The sequence below is a fragment of the Rana temporaria genome, chromosome 4 (assembly GCF_905171775.1).
Source record: "Rana temporaria chromosome 4, aRanTem1.1, whole genome shotgun sequence".
In the NCBI taxonomy this organism is placed as follows: Eukaryota; Metazoa; Chordata; class Amphibia; order Anura; family Ranidae; genus Rana; species Rana temporaria.
This window is the reverse complement of record NC_053492.1, coordinates 33,304,242-33,325,294: the sequence shown is the minus strand read 5'-3', so window position 1 is coordinate 33,325,294 and position 21,053 is coordinate 33,304,242. Positions and strand designations below refer to the sequence as shown.

The window sequence follows — 21,053 nt, the reverse complement described above, 5'->3', positions numbered from 1 at the left end:
GTGGTTACTTTTCTGGATGTTAGTGATCCTAGCAGAATTTGGTTTAAGAAATACACAGGACAAAATGCATGTTGACAGGGGGAGTGTAGAGGAGGGCGGAGAGTCTACTGACATCACGACTCCACCCACCAGACAACAGAATCTGCAGTTTTTCTTATAACAGGCAGAGGGGAGACATTTGACAGGTAAGGTCCAGGTGTAAAACAATGTGACAGGGATGCCGTACGGGCCTCATGGATCATGGGGTGGAGGTCACCGTTGCAACCCCCCAACGCTACACCAGTAGTACGGCAGTGTAGTTAAAAACGTATCTCATTCTCAACTATGGAATTTTTCTGCCCCCCAACCGCAAATGTAAACAACCCCTTACTGTCCTGAGCCCCCCTATAAGGCTGCCTTCACATGGATGTGCTGCAGGTTGGCCGCACTTTCCTGTGGGTTAGCTGCACTTTGTCATGGACGTCTATTATATCTTGCGGGTATGGTACACTTTCTGAAAGTGCAGCAAACCTCCAGGATATAATAGAAGTGTGCTTCCCTGGTTTTGAGGTCAAAGGCCACATCAGAGGGCTCCGAGGGTCACAAGTTGGGCACCCCTGTACTACATATGATGTACATGGCAATGGGTGGAATTCCACATTCACGGAGCCTGAAGCTGGCTCCACATACCCAGAGCTGGCTGGTGTCGGCATATCCAACAGTTGGAACAGTTTATGGCTCTGTTAAAGAGAACCTGTCCTTGTTAAAGCTAAATTCTAGATACACCATGAATAACTAATCATTCGTGATACTAAACACACACACACTGGTTCATTTATATTGTCCCCTTTATTTCTGTATGTTTGGCACTGTAATTATTTTATTAAAAAACATCTAAGTACCTTTTTCCTAATTGATATACAGCTGTCGCATGACCCAGCTCTTTCCCAGCCTGTCTGCAGGGATACAGAAGTAGGTGGAGCTTCCTGTTCTCTGCTCCTGGTCACTTGTTCCAAAAAAACAGAGTAAACTGTTTTCAATTGTCATACAAATATATATTTGCAATTAAATCTTTATTTTGTGGTAACATGGCATGGGAGGATTGCTGCCAGTCACAGGCTGTGTCACACCCCTCCAGCCTGTGTCTTGGTATAAGTGGAAGGTGAAGCCTCCATTAATCTACATGTAATATCCTGCCCACATTGTGTTTAGCTGGTTAGTGGACATGGAGGGAGTGGGCTGTCATTTACCACTGTGTATACACCCACATGTGTGATTATATAGCTAAATGGGCTGCTCAGATGTGATGGGGAGGAAATGCTCAGCATAGAAACTCAGTGAAAACTGAGCATGTGCAGAGCTGCCTACACTGCTCTGTGCAATCCCAAGCTGCATTGGGGACATGGACAGAATAGAGAGAGCAGCAAGATCAACAAGGGTTTTTTTTAAAGAACACAGAAAATCCCATAGTGAGCGACGCCATGGAATACACTTTTTATTGATACTTTTTTTTTTTTTTTTTACTTTATGTGGGTTTAGTGACACTTTAAAACGTGTGTGTGTGTGTGTGTGTGTTTTTTTTTTTTTTCTTTTTGGTTTCTTCACCTGTATATAAACACAAAGTTGTCAGATGTATACATTGTTTGCGCATCTTGTTGCATATGCAGAGATGAGTTGCATTAACCCCTCGCTCTCCTTTTCTTCCAGCATGCCAATGAAGATGTGGAGCGGATGCTGCTAGGAAACAAGTGTGACATGGAGGAGAAGAGGGTGGTGCTCAAAGCAAAGGGAGAGCAGGTGAGTGGATGGCCAGTGTAATCTTCATGGCCAAGTACGGCAGATCTTCCTGTAGGCGCTCACACGTTTCGACGCGTCTGTTGGTGTTCACACTCAACTGCCTTCCGAGACTTCAATCCGATAACATGAAATTGAATGAAAGACTATGCAGGTTTGATCAGAAAGTCTGTGGGGGTGCAACGGATCAAAAAACTCACGGTTCGGATCGTTCCTCGGATCAGGAGTCAGGGATCGGATCATTTTTCGGATCGGCAAAAAAAAATTCTCCCCCACTGTAATATCCATATTCCCCCCCCCCCCCCCTTTGTAATATCCATATCTCCCCCCCCACCCCACTGTAATATCCATATCTCCCCCCCCCCCCCCCCCCCACTGTAATATCCACATCTCCTCTCCCCCACTGTAATATCCACATCTCCTCCCCCCCCCCCCCACTGTAATATTCACATCTCCCCCACTGCAGTGGCGTCACTAGGGTTGGTGTCACCCAGTGCATAAAAAAAATTGTATCACCCCCCCCCCCCAGGTAGTAACAGGCAGGCGGACACCCCCCCCCAGGTAGTAACAGGCAGGCGGACACCCCCCCCCAGGTAGTAACAGGCAGGCGGACACCCCCCCCCCAGGTAGTAACAGGCAGGCGGACACCCCCCCCCAGGTAGTAACAGGCAGGCGGACACCCCCCCCAGGTAGTAACAGGCAGGCGGACACCCCCCCCAGGTAGTAACAGGCAGGCGGACACCCCCCCCAGGTAGTAACAGGCAGGCGGACACCCCCCCCAGGTAGTAACAGGCAGGCGGACACCCCCCCCCAGGTAGTAACAGGCAGGTAGTAACAGGCAGGCGGACACCCCCCCCAGGTAGTAACAGGCAGGCGGACACCCCCCCCCCCCCAGGTAGTAACAGGCAGGCGGACACCCCCCCAGGTAGTAACAGGCAGGCGGACACCCCCCCCAGGTAGTAACAGGCAGGCGGACACCCCCCCCCGGTAGTAACAGGCAGGCGGACACCCCCCCCAGGTAGTAACAGGCAGGCGGACACCCCCCCCAGGTAGTAACAGGCAGGCGGACACCCCCCCCAGGTAGTAACAGGCAGGCGGACACCCCCCCCAGGTAGTAACAGGCAGGCGGACACCCCCCCCCAGGTAGTAACAGGCAGGCGGACACCCCCCCCCAGGTAGTAACAGGCAGGCGGACACCCCCCCCCAGGTAGTAACAGGCAGGCGGACACCCCCCCCCAGGTAGTAACAGGCAGGCGGACACCCCCCCCCCAGGTAGTAACAGGCAGGCGGACACCCCCCCCCAGGTAGTAACAGGCAGGCGGACACCCCCCCCCAGGTAGTAACAGGCAGGCGGACACCCCCCCCCAGGTAGTAACAGGCAGGCGGACACCCCCCCCCCCCCCCCAGGTAGTAACAGGCAGGCGGACACCCACCCCCCAGGTAGTAACAGGCAGGCGGACACCCCCCCCAGGTAGTAACAGGCAGGCGGACACCCCCCCCAGGTAGTAACAGGCAGGCGGACACCCCCCCCAGGTAGTAACAGGCAGGCGGACACCCCCCCCAGGTAGTAACAGGCAGGCGGACACCCCCCCCCCCAGGTAGTAACAGGCAGGCGGACACCCCCCCCCCAGGTAGTAACAGGCAGGCGGACACCCCCCCAGGTAGTAACAGGCAGGCGGACACCCCCCCCAGGTAGTAACAGGCAGGCGGACCCCCCCCCCAGGTAGTAACAGGCAGGCGGACACCCCCCCCCAGGTAGTAACAGGCAGGCGGACACCCCCCCCCCCCAGGTAGTAACAGGCAGGCGGACACCCCCCCGGGTAGTATGACTCCCAGCTCTGGAGCCGTGGCCATAACATTAGGAAAGGCCGCGCCTTCGGCCTAGCTCCGGGGCCGCGGCAATCCCGCGGGTCACAGTGTGTGCCGATCCGAATGGGGTGACACGTTCAGATCACTTATCAACTGTGATCCGTTGCACCACTACTGTTGACTACACGGAGCCTTCCCCCTCACGTCCTGTTCATATGACTGTTTACACACACAGCTCCCGGTTCTCGCTCTGTAACGAGCGATCGCCCGGCGGTGAACGTGCCTGCCGGGCACGCGCGTCGGCGCCCCTATTGGCTGCTCGGCGAGATGACGTAATATGTGATCTCGCCGACCCGCCACCGTAAAACTGGCGGCTGGTCGGTTAAAATGGCGCACACTTGTGGAATGGCGACAAACTTCAGTACTTAAAAAATCTCCACTGGTGAAGCTTAAAGTTTTTTATTTATTTTTTACGGGTTACCAGTTTGAAGGTTACAAAAAAGTCTTGGGCTACAATTGTTGCTCTCGTTCTAATGCACGCGGCGATGCCTCGCATGTGGTTTGAATGCGGTTTACACATGCAGGCATGATGTACGTATGCGTTCAAGCGAGGTCAGAGGTGATTTACATTTTTATTTTTACATGTTGACACTTTCCATTTTTTTTTTTTATTCCTATTACAAGGAATGTAAACCTCGTAATAGAAATTGGGCATGACAGGTCCTCTTTACAGCGATATCTGGGGTATAGAAGGCCCCAGATCCCGCCTCTAGATCCAATAAAAAGATATTGACTTCCCAGCCAAGGCAACGGCAGTGTTTACAACTGCTGAGGCTGGACGTAACTTCATAAAGCCGCGCCCAGCCCCCAAAAGTCAGATGACCGGAGACCATCTGGTCCTCGTCTGCTCTATGGTAAAGGCTGCCGCCGGCCAATTCATTGTCGGCTCGCAGGTGTCCCCACCCAGCGGTTTTGACCATAGATTTGCTTTTATACCCCCCAAGTTAAGATGATATAGAATGTTCCCTCATCTCAAACACTGTCCTTTTTATAATCCTCTAACATACAGAATATCCCTCCCCCCGCCATGTGAAGTTTGTTTTTTGTATAGACGGTGTCATGGCATCCCCTCTGGTCTCCGTCTTCCCATGTAAACATCGCAGTTCAGGCCCCTTTGTATTGGCGTCTGGATGCTCCTCTGTCACATATGAACAGAATTCCCATGGCGCGTGGTTTACAGTGTGATAAATATTTACATAGCAGTGCCGGCTCCCACATCGGCCACAGCTATATGGGGTACTGGTCTGTGTGCACCGCTCTTTCCCTGGGATTTGTCTGTACAGATAATCAGGGTGGTAAGTCCTACTTTGATACGCCATGCCCAATAAGCCACTCCAGGAGCACTAGGACTTTAAATAGCTGGTGCGGGCCAAGCTGGCCAAAATGAGCGATTCCTTTCCTAGATGATATAGGAGCTGTCAGTGCTGTATAAACTGTATAATGCATCAGGTCCACCCAGTGTGTTCCACCAGCATTCCAGGACTTCCTATCTTGTTCCCGGAACAAAATTGAGTCACTCCGACTTTTTAGCCATTCATAAGCCTTGTATTTCTATCAATGAATACAAGGTTTCCTCTGGCTGAGTTTGGGAGGCAACGGTCCCTTTTTATAACCACTTGCCGACGAGCAACAGTACATATACTGTGCAGGAAAAATCACGTATACAGTATCTCACAAAAGTGAGTACACCCCTCACATTTTTGTAAACATTTTATTCTATCTTTTCATGTGACAACACTGAAGAAATGACACTTTGCTACAATGTAAAGTAGTGAGTGTACAGCTTGTATAACAGTGTACATTTGTTGTCCCCTCAAAATAACTCAACACACAAGTTGAAGGGGAATGCTATAGAACAGGGGTCTCCAAACATTCTAAAAGGGCAAGTTTACTGTCCTTCAGACTGTGGCCGGTGGGAGTAGTAAAGGTCCTGACATCAGTGGGAAAAAATAATGCCCCATAGTTTCAGTGAGTATTTTCACCCCGTTATTGTAACTGGGAGGAATTGGGTCCCATTGTTGTCATTGAGAGGAATTGGGTTTTATTGTCATTGGGAGGAATTGTGCCCCATCAGTGATGTCATTCGGCCCCATTGTTGTCATTGGGAGGAATTGGGCCCCATTGTTGTCATTGGGAGGAATTGGGCCCCATTGTTGTCATTGGGAGGCATTGGGCCCCCTTTGTTTTCATTGGGAGGAATTGGGCCCCCTTTGTTGTCATTGGGAGGAATTGGGCCCCCTTTGTTGTCATTGGGAGGAATTGGGCCCCCTTTGTTGTCATTGGGAGGAATTGGGCCCCCTTTGTTGTCATTGGGAGGAATTGGGCCCCCTTTGTTGTCATTTGGAGGAATTGGGCCCCCTTTGTTGTCATTGGGAGGAATTGGGCCCCCTTTGTTGTCATTGGGAGGAATTGGGCCCCCTTTGTTGTCATTGGGAGGAATTGGGCCCCCTTTGTTGTCATTGGGAGGAATTGGGCCCCCTTTGTTGTCATTGGGAGGAATTGGGCCCCCTTTGTTGTCATTTGGAGGAATTGGGCCCCCTTTGTTGTCATTTGGAGGAATTGGGCCCCCTTTGTTGTCATTGGGAGGAATTGGGCCCCCTTTGTTGTCATTGGGAGGAATTGGGCCCCCTTTGTTGTCATTGGGAGGAATTGGGCCCCCTTTGTTGTCATTGGGAGGAATTGGGCCCCCTTTGTTGTCATTGGGAGGAATTGGGCCCCCTTTGTTGTCATTGGGAGGAATTGGGCCCCCTTTGTTGTCATTGGGAGGAATTGGGCCCCCTTTGTTGTCATTGGGAGGAATTGGGCCCCCTTTGTTGTCATTGGGAGGAATTGGGCCCCCTTTGTTGTCATTGGGAGGAATTGGGCCCCCTTTGTTGTCATTGGGAGGAATTGGGCCCCATCGTTGTCATTGGGAGGAATTGGGCCCCCTTTGTTGTCATTGGGAGGAATTGGGCCCCCTTTGTTGTCATTGGGAGGAATTGGGCCCCCTTTGTTGTCATTGGGAGGAATTGGGCCCCATCGTTGTCATTGGGAGGAATTGGGCCCCATCGTTGAGGTCATTGAGAGGAATTGGGCCCCATCGTTGAGGTCATTGGGAGGAATTGGGCCCCATCGTTGAGGTCATTGGGAGGAATTGGGCCCCATCGTTGAGGTCATTGGGAGGAATTGGGCCCCATCATTGAGGTCATTGAGAGGAATTGGGCCCCATCATTGAGGTCATTGGGAGGAATTGGGCCCCATCATTGAGGTCATTGGGAGGAATTGGGCCTCATCATTGATGTCATTGGGCCCCATTGTCATTGAGAGGAATGGTCCTATTGTCATTGTGAGCAATTGAGTCCCATTGTCATTGGGAGGAATGGTGCCCCATCAGTGATGTCATTCGGCCCCATGGTCATTGAGAGGAATTGGGTTTTATTGTCATTAGGAGGAATTGTGCCCCATCATTGAGGTCATTGAGTCACATTGTCGTTGTCATTGGGAGGAATTGTGAAGAGTGTGATCAGAAGATAGGGTCCCTTTAATCCTACTACTTTCACATTGAAAGGATGTGACATTCGGATATAAAACCATTTAGGAGGACAATACAATTCCTGAGTGTGATGAACACTGATGTGTGTAGAATACCAGTCGGTGTCCCGTCTCCGGACACACAGGCTTATTGTCACCGTCTGGTCACATGATCCGCAGTGAGAAAGCTGCCAGGGACTGCACCAGGCTGCAGCTCATGCAGTAGATGCAGAACACTGATGGCCACTCAGGCGGAATGCTCGCAGCTTACTTCAGCTTTTTACAGATCTTTTTGCCGTGTTGCTTCTTTCCAGCAGAGCGCCAGGGACAATTCAGCCTGGCTGCATAATTGGACACAACCGTGCCATTCATCTCCGCAGCCTCCAGTGCAGTTTGTGCTCACCGCAGGGGCTCCCGAGCTGCAGTGTCACTTCAGTGCTCACAAATGCCAGACTACGACTTCATTCACACCACTGTTTAGCTGCATTGATCTGCATAGGTTGGCACAAGGGAGCGGTTTTCTTTGTGGCCTGTTCACCTCCTAGCGCTGCATCAAAATTCCGCACGTCTGCATTTTTATGTCAGATTGGCTATTCCTAAGGAATAAAATGAGTATTCGCGGTAGTGGTGGCGGCAGCAGCAGCTCAAAAGTGAATGCAGCATGTTGACTTGACAGGTGGCATGGCATGTCCATTACCATTAGGGTCAACATGGCCTCAACCAGAAGCCAGACACTTGGTTCGCACTTGCAGTGCAGTAGTTCCATTTGTAAATTGTCACTAGGCAAAAAAAGACAATCAAGAGGTGGCAAGATCACCACCTGAATGCCTGACAGCAGCTACTTGGCTGCACTCTGAAAAGAAATCCCCCGCAAATCACTTTTCAGAGCTACTGTGAACCTAGCTTAACCTGTTGATGCCCAGAGATTGCCAAAGCTAATTTCATGCCCAGGCCACATTTTGCAGTATCTGCATTTGTTGGTTAATATAACGAATTTGCATATCCGATAACTTTTATACAGATTTCTCGTCTATTGACACAAATATCTTATTCTATAACTGTTGAATTATGCTGCCACCTGCAGGAGTAGGAAGTGAAGTACAAAAAAAAAAAATCAACAGAGGCAGCCCCCCCTCCCCCCCCCCCCCCCCCCCCCCCCCCCCCGTTAGCTCTAATTAAAATGTGAAGTCACCACTTTGTGTGGGGTACCATCTACTGTAAGAGAACCCCCTGGTATGTGCCCATTCCATTTCTGATAAGGTTTCTTCTAATGTTATACTTAATGTAAGAGTGTCAAAGCTTCATTTACCTAAAGCTGAATTGCAGGTATGGATCTTTTATAAATGGTTACAGTGATCAAGCTTGGACCCATGTAACAAGGTATACAGGTGAAACTCGAAAAATACGAATATCGTGCAAAAGTTCATTTATTTCACTAATGCAACTTAAAAGGTGAAACTAATATATGAGAGCGACTCATTACATGGAAAGCAAGATAGTTCAAGCCGTGATTTGGCATAATTGTGATGATTATGGCTTACAGCTCATGAAAACCCCAAATCCACAATCTCAGAATATTACATGCAATCAATAAAACAAGGATTGTGCATAGAACAATATCGGACCTCTGAAAAGTAGAAGCATGCATATGTACTCAGTACTTGGTTTGGGCCCCTCAATGTGGCGTGGCATGGAAGGTATCAGCCTGTGGCACTGCTGAGGTGTTATGGAAGACCAGAATGCTTCAATAGCGGCCTTCAGCTCTTCTGCATTGTTCGGTCTCATGTCTCATCTTTCTCTTGGCAATGCCCCATAGATTCTCTATGGGGTTCAGGTCAGGCGAGTTTGCTGGCCAATCAAGCACAGAGTAATCCACGGTCATTGAACCAGATTTTGGTGCTTTTGGCAGGTGCCAAGTCCTGCTGGAAAATGAAGTCTGCATCTTCATAGAGCTCGTCTGTGGAAGAAAGCATGAAGTGCTCCAAAATCTCGTGGTAGACGGCTGCGTTGACCCTGGACTTAAAGTGGAAGTCCTCCTAAAAAATAAATAAAATAAAAGCCGGCAGCTACAAATACTGCAGCTGCTGACTTTTAATATTGGGACACTTACCTGTTCAGGGTGCCCACGATGTCGGCAGTCGAAGCCGATCTATCGCTCGGGGCTCCCCTACTTGCGCCGCCATCCTCAGTAAGAGAATCAGGAAGTGAAGCCTTGTGGCTTCACTTCCTAGCTCCCTACTGCGCGTGCACAAGTTGCGCTACGCGTCCTCGCTGGTCCCTGCTGTCTTCTGTGACCTGTGTGTCTCCCAGAAGACAGTGGGGGGGGCAGAATAGGCGGTGGAAGTGGCGTAGGTCACCTTGATCACAGATGAGATCTATGCCCGGAAGTGTGGGGGGCAAATACCTGTATTACACAGGTATCTGCTCGGCCCCCCACCCCCCGAAAGGTGCCAAATGTGACACCGGTGCGGGGGAGGATTCCAAAAAGTGGGAGTTTTTATTTTTGGGTGAACTCCACTTTAATGAAGCATGGAGGACCAACACCAGCAGATGACACGGCTCCCCAAATCAACACGGACTGTGGAAACTTCACACTGGACTTCAAGCATCTTGCAGTGTGTGCCTCTCCATTCTTCCTCCATACTCCGGCTTCTTGGTTTCCAAATGAGATGCAAAATTTGCTCTCATCAGAAAAGAGGACTTTGGACCACCGAGCACCAGACCCGTTGTGTTTTTCTTTAGCCCAGGTAAGACGCTTCTGACGTTGTTTGTTGTTCAGGAGGCTTGACAAGAGGAATACGACATTTGAAGCCCATGTCCAGGATCCGTCTGTGTGTGGTGCTCTTGATGCACTGACTCCAGCCTCAGTCCACTCCTTGTGAAAGTTCCCAACACTTTTGAATGGCCTTTTCCTGACAATTCTCTCCAGGCTGCGGTCATCCCTGCTGCTTGTGCACCTTTTTCTTTCACACTTTTCCCTTCCACATGACTTTCTATTAATGTGCTCTGATACAGCACTTTGGGAATATCCAACGTCTTTTGCAATTACCTTTTGAGGCTTTCCCTCCTTATGGAGGGTGTCAATGATGGTTTTCTGCACAACTGTCTTTCCCATGATTGTGATTCCTACTGAACCAGACTGAGAGGCCATTTAAAGGCTCGGCAACCATTGCAGGTGTTATGGATTAATTGGCTGATTAGAGTGGGACACTTTGAGCCTTTTCAAATTTTCTGAGATTGTGGATCTGGGGTTTTCATGAGCCATAATCATCACAATTATGACAAATCACGGCTTGAACTATCTTGCTTTGCATGTAATGAGTCTATCTCATTAGTTTCACCTTTTAGGTCGCATTAGTGAAATTAACTTTTGCACGATATTCAAATTTTTAGAGTTTCACCTGTATACCGTACCTCCTGGGATCCCTCTAGAAGCCTCTATTAGGAACTCCTATTTCAGTGATCTTCAATACCTTCTGGGTCCCATACCGAGCTGGTAATCTACTGAATTGTCAATATTGGTTCTCTGGCACTGGGCGCGGGCGAGTGACCGCCTGTGTTCAGGGCAGCCGTTTTAGCATGGGACCTGGAAGAAAGCCGATATCACTGGTGTTGACTACAGTGATTTCCAGCTTTATAGAGCGGCTATCTCAACCTTTTTACCATAGAGCAGGGATATGCAATTAGCGGACCTCCAGCTGTTGCAGAACTACAAGTCCCATGAGGCATAGCAAGAATCTGAAAGCTACAAGAATGACACCCAGAGGCAGAGGCATGATGGGACTTGTGGTTTTGCAACAGCTGGAGGTCCGCTAATTGCATATCCCTGCCATAGAGGAACCCTTAAAATAGTCAGGTCTCAGGGAAACTCTACTAAAACCACTTCATTGTGGGCCAGTGGGAGGGACGCCCCTTGCGTTGGTGGCCAGTGGGAGGCACACCCCCCTTAAAGGTGACCACATCTATCAAAATCATGCCTCTAAATGCAAGTTGACATTTGCCCCAGGACTATGCACGGACCATCAAATGGGGGGTCAACCTGCCACAGCCCAGGGAGCCCCTGGAGGAGCTCTGAGTTTGACTGTTCTGTAGGGAACCGGTATGTATGATGCATTCATAGTTGCACAAGTCCAAGCTGTATCAATGTATGTAAAAATATATCATTCCTGGAATTCTTTATAGTCTGCAGGGTGCCCTTTGTTTGCATTCTGCCCTATACATTTTGTTGAGTGTGGCCACACTGCTTTTCAGGGTTTCATGGAGCTCTACCATAGCCACCCTTATGTGTGCGCTTCTGCCCGGGGTGTGGGTGTGCATGCATTTTGTTGCACTAGGAGTGACTGCGTTCATGCAACAATTTATAGGCCATCTACAGTGCATGCTGTTCAGGCCTGGATACGTTTTATATGCACAGTTCTCATAAGGGACCATGTACAGCTGACCTGGAATGCGTGGGTTATCACAGGGGGTGAGGGACCACATGCTGCCGATCGTATGCGTGCAGTCGTGATGTTTATGGTGTGTACTTTCCCCAACTGGAAGCACAAGGAAGCGGCATTGAGCCATGGGGGGGGGGGGGGGGTGGCTGTTATGACAAAACAAGAGATTGGGGACATTGTTTGAACAAGTACTCTGTTGTGGGTTTCCATGGTGGATGTGAATATTTCTAATCCTGCTTTCTCTCTTGTACTGTTTGATAAGGACATGCAACGAGCGGGAGACTCACCATGAATCCTCTTCTCTTCCACAGATTGCCCGGGAGCATGGAATTAGGTTTTTTGAGACTAGCGCTAAAGCAAACGTAAACATTGAGAAGGCATTCCTCACGTTAGCAGAAGACATACTTCGAAAGGTACGAGATTTCTCATCTGTCTCTCTCCTGATTTTTCAGATCTCTTCAGGTTTCAGACTTCCAATGGCCCCGACCATAACACTGAAAGGCAGGGAGATGTGTAGCGCTGTATCCAATGGTGCTGGCCACATCTTTCCTATGAGCAAAAGGGACATTTTTACCACTTGCCTATCAGGGCCATTCTGACTGTTCTCTCCTACCAAGAATGGCATATTAAACCTCAGTGTATGTGGGAAAGAAATGCAATAAAGGGGGTTTTAAGTTAGGTTGGTATACACTTGAACCAGAAAATTGTTCTTTAGTGCCAATTTAAATAATGCATGCATGGTTTTTGAAGGAAGAATTGAAAGTCCATTAGCTGCCTTCCAAACCATTTGAAGGCTGTGATTACTGCAGTACTGACAGACCAGGGAGGTGACCAAACACTTTACAATTAATAATTGTCCACAAAATGTACAGAAATTGCCAGTTTAGAAAAGAAAATTTCACTTTCTGTAAAAAAAAAACCTGATGACACGTAAACGCTGCATGACTTGGTGTTGCCCTGAATGACACTTCGTTTTTAGTCTGCCTCTAGAATTTTTAGACCGGTTTAGAAAATTACAAAGTAATTTCCAAATGGTAGCTCTGTATGTGTACCCGACTTCCCCAGAATCTCATCACTCGCTTGTGTGATTTTTTTTTTTTTTTAAACCCCACCCTCTTTGCCCACGTTCTTCAGTTAGGCTGCTTTCACATTGGGCAGCGGAGGTGCGGTGACGGTAAAGCTGTGCTATTTTTAGCGCCGCTATACCGTCGTATTTACCGGGATATTCGGGCGCTAGCGGTGAGGTTTTAACCCTCACTAGCGTCCGAAAAAGGGTTAATACCGCCCGCAATGCGCCTCTGCAGAGGCGCATTGCGGGCGGTATTACGGCGGTTTCCCATTGATTTCAATGGGAAGGCGCGGTAAACACCCCCGCTCCTATACCGCTCCAAAGATGCGCCTAGCAGGACTTTTAAAGCGGTCCTGCTACCGCACTGCTTCAGTGTGAAAGCCTTTGGGCTTTCACATTGAAGCCTGCAGGGCAAGATTTATTCATGCGGTATAGCAGCGCTATTTTTAGCGCTGTACTGCATTAATAACGCCTCGATGTGAAAGGGGCCTAACACGTCTTATGTTCCTGGAGGATGCTCCTCTTTAACCCCTGTGAGTGCATTTCTTATGTTTTTTGAGGTCGGGTCCTGATGTTGGATGAAAAAAACTTGGGTCACAATCAGCGTTTCAGTTCTTCCCAAAGGTCCTTCACCGTACTGTTGCCACAGGGTTGGAAGAGCAGAATTGTCTACAGTGTCTTTGTATGATGTAGTGTTAACAGCACCCTTCCCTGGAAACACTTGATCTCAATCATTTGGAGGGGTTGTAAACCCGCAGGTTTTTTTTCACCTTTAAATGGGTTATAAAGGTACAATTTTTTTCTTTATTTATTTATTTTTTTTTCTTCCCTAAATAGCGTCCTTTCCCTTAGTGCAGTCCTCCTTCACTTACCTCATCCTTCCATTTTGCTTTTAAATGTCCTTATTTCTTCTGAGAAATCCTCACTTCCTGTTCTTCTGTCTGTAACTCCACACAGTAATGCAAGGCTTTCTCCCTGGTGTGGAGTGTCGTGCTCGCCCCCTCCCTTGGACAACAGGAGAGTCGGGACGCCCACTAACACACAGCTCCTTTATCTGCAACGTAGAGTGTGTCCCGACTCTCCTGTAGTCCAAGGGAGGGGGCGAGCATGACACTCCACACCAGGGAGAAAGCCTTGCATTACTGTGTGGAGTTACAGACAGAAGAACAGGAAGTGAGGATTTCTCAGAAGAAATAAGGACATTTAAAAGCAAAATGGAAGGATAAGGTAAGTGAAGGAGGACTGCACCAAGGTAAAGGAAGCTATTTAGGGGAAAACATTTTTTTTTCCTTTACAACCCCTTTAAAGCATCCTATGCCTTAAAGCGGTTGTAAACCCGCACCAACATTTTTTTTTTTCTCCTGCAAGGCAAAAGTCATAATGAGCTAATATGCACCGCATATTGGCTCATTATGAAATACTTGCCTCGGAACGAGGTGTGTAAAACTTACCTGGTTCACGCCGAGCGAGAAATCATCTTGCCCCGGCGTGTCTTCAGGGTATCGCCGCTCCAGCGCTGTGATTGGCTGGAGCGGCGATGACGTCACTCCCGCGCCACTCAGATTTTAATTTGGCAAGGTCTGGCGGCTGCCGGTCCTTTAGCCGAGGATCCCCCCTGCGCATGCGCCGCTGCAGTCGGCGGCGCATTGCGAGGGAAATATTTTCTAAACCAGGGATATGCAATTAGTGGACCTCCAGCTGTTTCAAAACTACAAGTCCCATCATGCCTCTGCCTCTGGATGTCATGCTTGTGGCTATCAGGCTTGCTATGCCTCATGGGACTTGTAGTTCTGCAACAGCTGGAGGTCCGTTAATTGCATATCCCTGCCCTAAACCGTACAGGTTTAGGAGATATTCTTTATACCTACAGGTAAGCCGTATTATAGGCTTACCTGTAGGTAAAAGTAAAAAAAAGTGGGTTTACAACCACTTTAAAGTAAGAAAACTTATGGCAGTCACCAGCCCCCGCCACCCACTGTTTTACTTACCTGAGCCCTGGAATTCACTTGGCGGAGATGCGTTGTCACTCTCTGCACAGGGTCCTGGCTCTTGATGTTGATGGCAGCGTAGCCATTGGCTCATGCTGCTGTCATTCAAATCCAATTACGGGGTGGGCCCCAAGTCCGGCATCCGTGTGTCCCCCCCGGACTCCTGGGAAAGCCCTTCTCCTAGGGGGGTTATCTGATGTGGGGAGGAGCCGCTGGGGACCCCAGAATTCAGTGTTCTGGGCCACACTGCCAAACAGGCTGCACAGTGGAGGGAAGTATGACATTTAAAAAAAAAAAACTAGCCTTTACAACCACTTTAACTTATGGCCATATAGGCATGTGTGATGAGATGTCCAGATGTTTGGCCATACAGTGTGTAAATCTGTCCCAGTGTGGGCCAACCTGTGTCTAATCCCTTGTTTTGTCTTGCAGACTCCAGTTAAAGAACCCAACAGTGAGAACGTAGATATCAGCAGCGGCGGTGGCGTGACAGGCTGGAAGAGCAAATGTTGTTGAGCCCTTTTATTTGCATTGTTCACCATCCACTGTTCCCCCCCCCCCCCCCCCCCCCTCACCCTTTTCCCCCTCCTACCCAACCACTTCTCGTCCTTGCAGCATAAACCACTCTGAACCCACCCATCCCCTCCAATTTAACCTTTGAATGTCCCCCCCCCCCCATCATATTAACATCCTTCTCTAAGCGAGTGCTTGCTGGTCTCATTCTTCTTCGGGTGTATAGAGAACGGAGGAAGATGCAGCTGAAAGTCGATAAACCATGTTTGTGACATTTTCTCATTTTAACGCTTTATCCTCCTCCCCTACCCCTCCCCCGTCACTACATTTTGGTTGTATCATGTCCCCTCTCTCGTTCTGTTGTCACTAAGAAAAAAAAAAAAATTTGGAAGATGGAGGCACCTACAGCAATTACTGCTACTATTCTGGAAAATGAAATGTGTATCACAATAAAATTTAGAGTGAATCACTATTGTCGTGTCCATCTTGGCCGCAGGAGCAATTGGGCGCTTTGAGCACGCCAGCGTCTGTGTCGCTGCATAGTGTAAAAAAAAGTGACCTAGCACGGGAAGAAGGGCATCTGTAGTGTTCTCGGCTAGCCCACGTTCTAACGCAGATGACTTGTATGATGCAGTCTGTTAGTACTGGCAGAATCTTTGGGTTATAAACCAGCCACTAAACTCTCCTCATGCAATCCTTAAATGACAACTTCACCCTTAGGGCAGTTGCCTTTAAGTAAAGCCCCGCCCTCCTGAGCGCAGCCTACCACCCACTTTTGGGCATTTTTTTATGGCCCTGTACGGAACCTCAAGGTCTTTGATAAGAAAAGGTTCCATCCTGGTCTTTTTCCTTTTGGGCATCCAAGCAAAGGCTGTGCATCGCCAGCTGGCGCTACTCTGTGAATGTTGTCCTTAACCACTTAAGGACAGAAGGTGTTTTTCAGATTTGGTGTTTACAAGACTAAAACAGTGTTTTTTTTTGCTAGAAAATTACTTAAAACCCCCAAACATTATATATATTTTTTTTCCAACACCCTAGAGCAGGGATATGCAATTAGCGGACCTCCAGCTGTTGCCAAACTACAAGTCCCATAATGCCTCTGCCTCTGGGTGTCATGCTTGATGCTGTCAGTCTTGCTATGCCTCATGGGACTTGTAGTTTGGCAACAGCTGGAGGTCCGCTAATTGCATATCCCTGCCCTAGAGAATAAAATGGCGTCATTGCAATACATTTTGTCACACCGTATTTGCGCAGCGGTCTTACAAGCGCACTTTTTTTGGAAAAAATTCACATTTTTGAATTAAAAAATAAGACAACAATAAATTTGGCCCAATTTTTTTATATATTGTGAAAGATAATGTTACGCCGAGTAAAATGATACCCAACATGCCACTCTTAAAAATTGCGCCCGCTCGTGGCATGGCGTCAAACTTTTACCCTTAAAAATCTTCATAGGCGATGTTTAAAAAATTCTATAGGTTTCATTTTTTGAGTTACAGAGAAGGGCTAGGGCTAGAATTATTGCTCTCGCTCTAACGATCGCGGCGATACCTCACTTGTGTGGTTTGAATACCGTTTTACAATGCGGGCGCTACTCGCGTATGCTTCTGCGCGCGAGCTCGTTGGGACGGGGCGCTTTAAAAAAAAAAGTTTTTTCTTGTTTATTTTTATTTTATAATTTTTTACACTGAAATAAAAAAAAATGTTTCACTTTTTTATTCCTATTACAAAGAATGTAAACATCCCTTGTAATAGAAAAAAAGCATGACAGGTCCTCTTAAATATGAGATCTGGAGTCAAAAAGACCTCGGATCTCATATTTAGACTTAAATGCAAAAAAAAAAAAAATGGAAATTTTGTCATTTGAAAAAATGACGACAAAAAAATGTCTTTTTAAGACGCATGGGCGGGACTGACGTTTTGACGTCACTTCTGCCCAGCAATGCTGTGGGGGCCATCTTGCCCTCACTCGCATCCCCACACAGCAGCTGAAAGGACCCGATCGCCTCCGCCGCTACCGACGGCTCCGGTAAGCGGCGGGAGGGGGGGCCCTCTCCCGCCACCGATAACGTCGATCTCACGGAGACCGCCGTTATCGTTGACAGGACCGCTCACTGAAGAGATGGATATCTCGGTTGTGGCAGCAGCTGCTGCCGTTACTGAGATATCCATCTTTAAAAACAGGACGTATATATACAGTGGGCGGTCGTTAAGTGGTTAAAGCTGAATTTTTGGAGATCTAAATCTCAAGCAAGGTGCCTGATCATACTTATCTCTCTCTAATTACAAATGGCAGCTTTATTGTGCTCCAGTAATTTAACTTCTGGCGCTTCGATGCTGCTGCCTGTGGCTTCTGTGAATGGTCTGCAGAAAGGAGGGGTCAGCATAGCTGCTGTGTGTGTGTGTGCTTCTCTCCTCTCACAGCCAGAGTGTGTCCTTCAGGGGAGTGCAATAAACCTGTATACATTGTGCTCCAGGAGGATAACTTCCAGAGCACCAATGCTGATCACTGTGGTCTCAGTTCCTTCAAGAGAACAGTCGCAACTGCTATGCCTTCCCCTCCTGCCCATTCTCCAGAAGCCTTTGTATTTTGTGAATGAGTTCACATATTACAAACACATTCTGTAAATGGGCTGCAGAGGGGGAGGGGTGGGCATTGGCTAAGAGAAGTGCCAACGGTGGCTCAACGCGATTGGCACTGCGCTGACAAAGCCATTCACCTCTGCAGCTAGGGGTTCGGATCCCGGTCTCGGCTACATGTGAATTGAGTTTGGTGGTCTCAGCCCGGCTCCCGGTGGGTGTGCTATGCGAGGTAAGCCTGCGCTTAGTACGCCCACCCCCCTCCCACAAAAACCATCACACTTACACGCACTCGAAATTGAGTTAACATGCACGCACTTTGACCACGCGGTCTCTAAAAAGAGAGGCGAAGGACTAACGGGGCTGTTTGAGCGGGCTAGATCCTCTCACTCCCTTGTAGGGAGTCCCTCTGCCCCGTTGGGCTTCAAAGCGGAGCAGGTAGGGCGGGCTATGTGGGAGGACCTCCTCACACACCCGCCATTGCCACCCGGGGCATGGAGAAAGGTGGCAGATTGCCTCTGGGGGAAGCCTGCCTACTCCCAAGTCCGGCTCCTCTCTCGAGTACAAGCACAAAGATGCACTTTAAAAAAGAAAAGAAGCGCACACAGCAGCTATGCCCACCCCTCCCCCTCTGCAGCCCATTCACAGAAGCCTTTGTATTCTGTGAACTCGGTCACAAAATACAAAGGCTTCTGAGAATGGGTAGGAGGGGGGCGGGTATAGCAGTTCCAGCGACTCTGCTCTTGAAGGAACCCGAGACCACAGTGAGCAACATCGGAGCTTACAAATTATCTTCCTGGAACACAATATATACAGGTTTATTGCACTCCCCAGATGACACACTCTGGCTGTGAGAGAAGAGAAGCGCATGCAGCAGCTGAGTGTCATTCGGGGAGTGCAATAAACCTATATATTGGGTTCCAGGAAGATAATTTGTAACCTCTGATGTTGCTCACTGTGGTCACAGGTTCCTTCAAGAGCAGAGTCGCTGGAACTGCTATGCCTGCCCCCTCCTACCCATTTTTGGAAGCCTTTGTATTCTGTGAACTCGGTCACAAAATACAAAGACTCTGTAAATGGGCTGCATGGGGGGGTGGGATTGCTGTGTGTGTGTGTGTGTGTGTGTGTGTGTGTGTGTGTGTGTGTGCTTCTCTGCTCCCGATTGGAGTGTAATAAACTTGTATATTGTGCTCCAGGAAGATAACTTCTAAGCACTGATGTTGCTCGCTGTGGTCTCGGTTCCTTCAAGAGCAGCGTCGCTGGAACTGCTATGCCTGCCCCCCTCCTACCCATTCACAGAAGCCTGTTGCATGTCGCACAGCTTTTCCAAAATACTTATAAAGGCAAATCACTCAGAGGAAGATGGTCACATCCTCCCAGGCTCTGGGGCGGAAATTGAGATACCCAACGGTGGATTTGGCCAAGCGGACCGCAGAACCAATCGCAGTACTTTAGAACGAGGAATGTAGTATGCTGGATCCAAATATAAAACCAAAAAGGAGATCAGAGATGCAACTATACTGCCACAAACAGCCCTATAATCCAGGACACCACAACTTGCCAAATGGTTTACTGACATAAAATGGGAGAGGAGTACTTCCTAATCTAACTTGCATTCATGGTGACATTTCTGTAATCCGAAAGTACTGCCTACATATTGGAAGTTAATGCTTTGACAAACGATGAGTAGGAAGGTGTGGACCATTGCAAAATGCTTGGGGTTTTTAATATAGTTTATTCAGCAGTGGTGTTCTACAATCTCTCAAGTTAATTGGCCCATGCAGTCTCATCCAGGTGTTATACATTTAAAAAAAAATAATAATAATAATGATAAAGGATCCAATATATTTATAACGTATGAACCCAGCCACTTTATTAGGTACACCTTCCTAGTACCGGGTCGGACCCTCTTTTGCCTTCAGAACGGCCTTAATTCTTCATGGCATAGATTCAACAAGGTGTTGGAAACATTCCTCAGATTTTGGTCCATAGTGACATGGCATCATGCAGTTGCTGCAGATTTGTCCATGATGCAAATCTCCTGTTAACACCACATCCCAATTGTGCTCTATTGCAGGGCTCGACAAATCACGGACGCCATGGCGACTAGAAATAGTGTCCTGGCGACTTGGCTTTTTTTTTTTTTGTGAGCTGGCGCCATCTGGTGGTGGCCGTTGGTATTACAAGTTAAGCATTACAAGTTAAACAGCAATTCTAATGTAATTTTTCACTATTTTCACTGCCATCTTCTTCTCTCTAATTAGAACCCCCAAACATTATATATATTTTTTATCCTAACACCCTAGAGCAGGGATATGCAATTAGCGGACCTCCAGATGTTGTAAAACTACAAATCCCATCATGCCTCTGCCTCTGGGTGTCATGCTCGTGGCTGTCAGAGCCTTGCTATGCCTCATGGGATTTGTAGTTCTGCAACAGCTGGAGGTCCGCTAATTGCATATCCCCGCCCTAGAGAATAAAATGGCGATCGTTGCAATACTTTCTGTCACGCCGTATTTGCGCAGCGGTCTTACAAGCGCACTTTTTTGGGAAAAAATTACACTTTTTTTAATAAAAAAATAAGACCACAGTAAAGTTATCCCCATTTTTTTTTATATTATGAAAGATAATGTTACGCTGAGTAAATTCATACCCAACATGTCACGCTTCAAAATTGCGTCCGCTCGTGGAATGCCGACAAACTTTTACCCTTTAAAGTCTTCATAGGCAACGTTTAAAAAAAATCTACAGGTTGCATTGTTTGAGTTACAGAGGAGTACTAGGGCTAGAATTATTGCTCTCGCTCTACCAATCGTGGCGATACCTCACATGTGTGGTTTGAACACCGTTCACATATGCGGGCGCTGCTCACGTATGTGTTCGCTTCTGCGCGCAAGCTCGTCGGGGCTGGGTGCGTTTTCTGGCTCCTAACTTTTTTAGCTGGCTCCTAGATTCCAAGCAAATTTGTCAAACCCTGATCTATTGGATAAGATCTGGTGACCGCGGAGGCCATTGGAGTACAGGGAACCCATTGTCATGTTCAAGAAGCCAGTGGTGAGATGATTGGAGCTTTGTGACATGGTGCATTATCCTGCTGGAAGGAGCCATCAGAAGATGGGGACACTGAAGTCCTAAAGGGATGGACATGGTCAGCAACAATACTCAGGTAGGCCGTGGTGTTAAAACGATGCTCAATAGGCACTAAGGGGTCCAAAGTGTGCCAAGAAAATATCCCCCACACCACCAGCCTGAACCATTGATGCAAGGCAGGATAGATCCACGTTTTCACCAAATTCTGGCCCTTCCGTCTGA

The 21,053-nt window shown here is 48.2% G+C and overlaps 1 protein-coding gene across 1 annotated transcript in view; it reads left to right on the top strand.

The window, feature by feature from the left end:
* The window catches only part of RAB10 (RAB10, member RAS oncogene family), a 147,819-nt gene extending 132,189 nt beyond the window's left edge, over positions 1 to 15,630 (top strand). The window contains exons 4-6 of the mRNA XM_040348214.1: positions 1,687 to 1,776; positions 11,903 to 12,004; positions 15,081 to 15,630. Coding sequence (XP_040204148.1) covers positions 1,687 to 1,776; positions 11,903 to 12,004; positions 15,081 to 15,164 — 276 coding nt within the window. The 3' untranslated portion in view covers positions 15,165 to 15,630. The remainder of the gene's footprint in view (positions 1 to 1,686; positions 1,777 to 11,902; positions 12,005 to 15,080) is intronic.
* Positions 15,631 to 21,053: the final 5,423 nt, after the last annotated feature.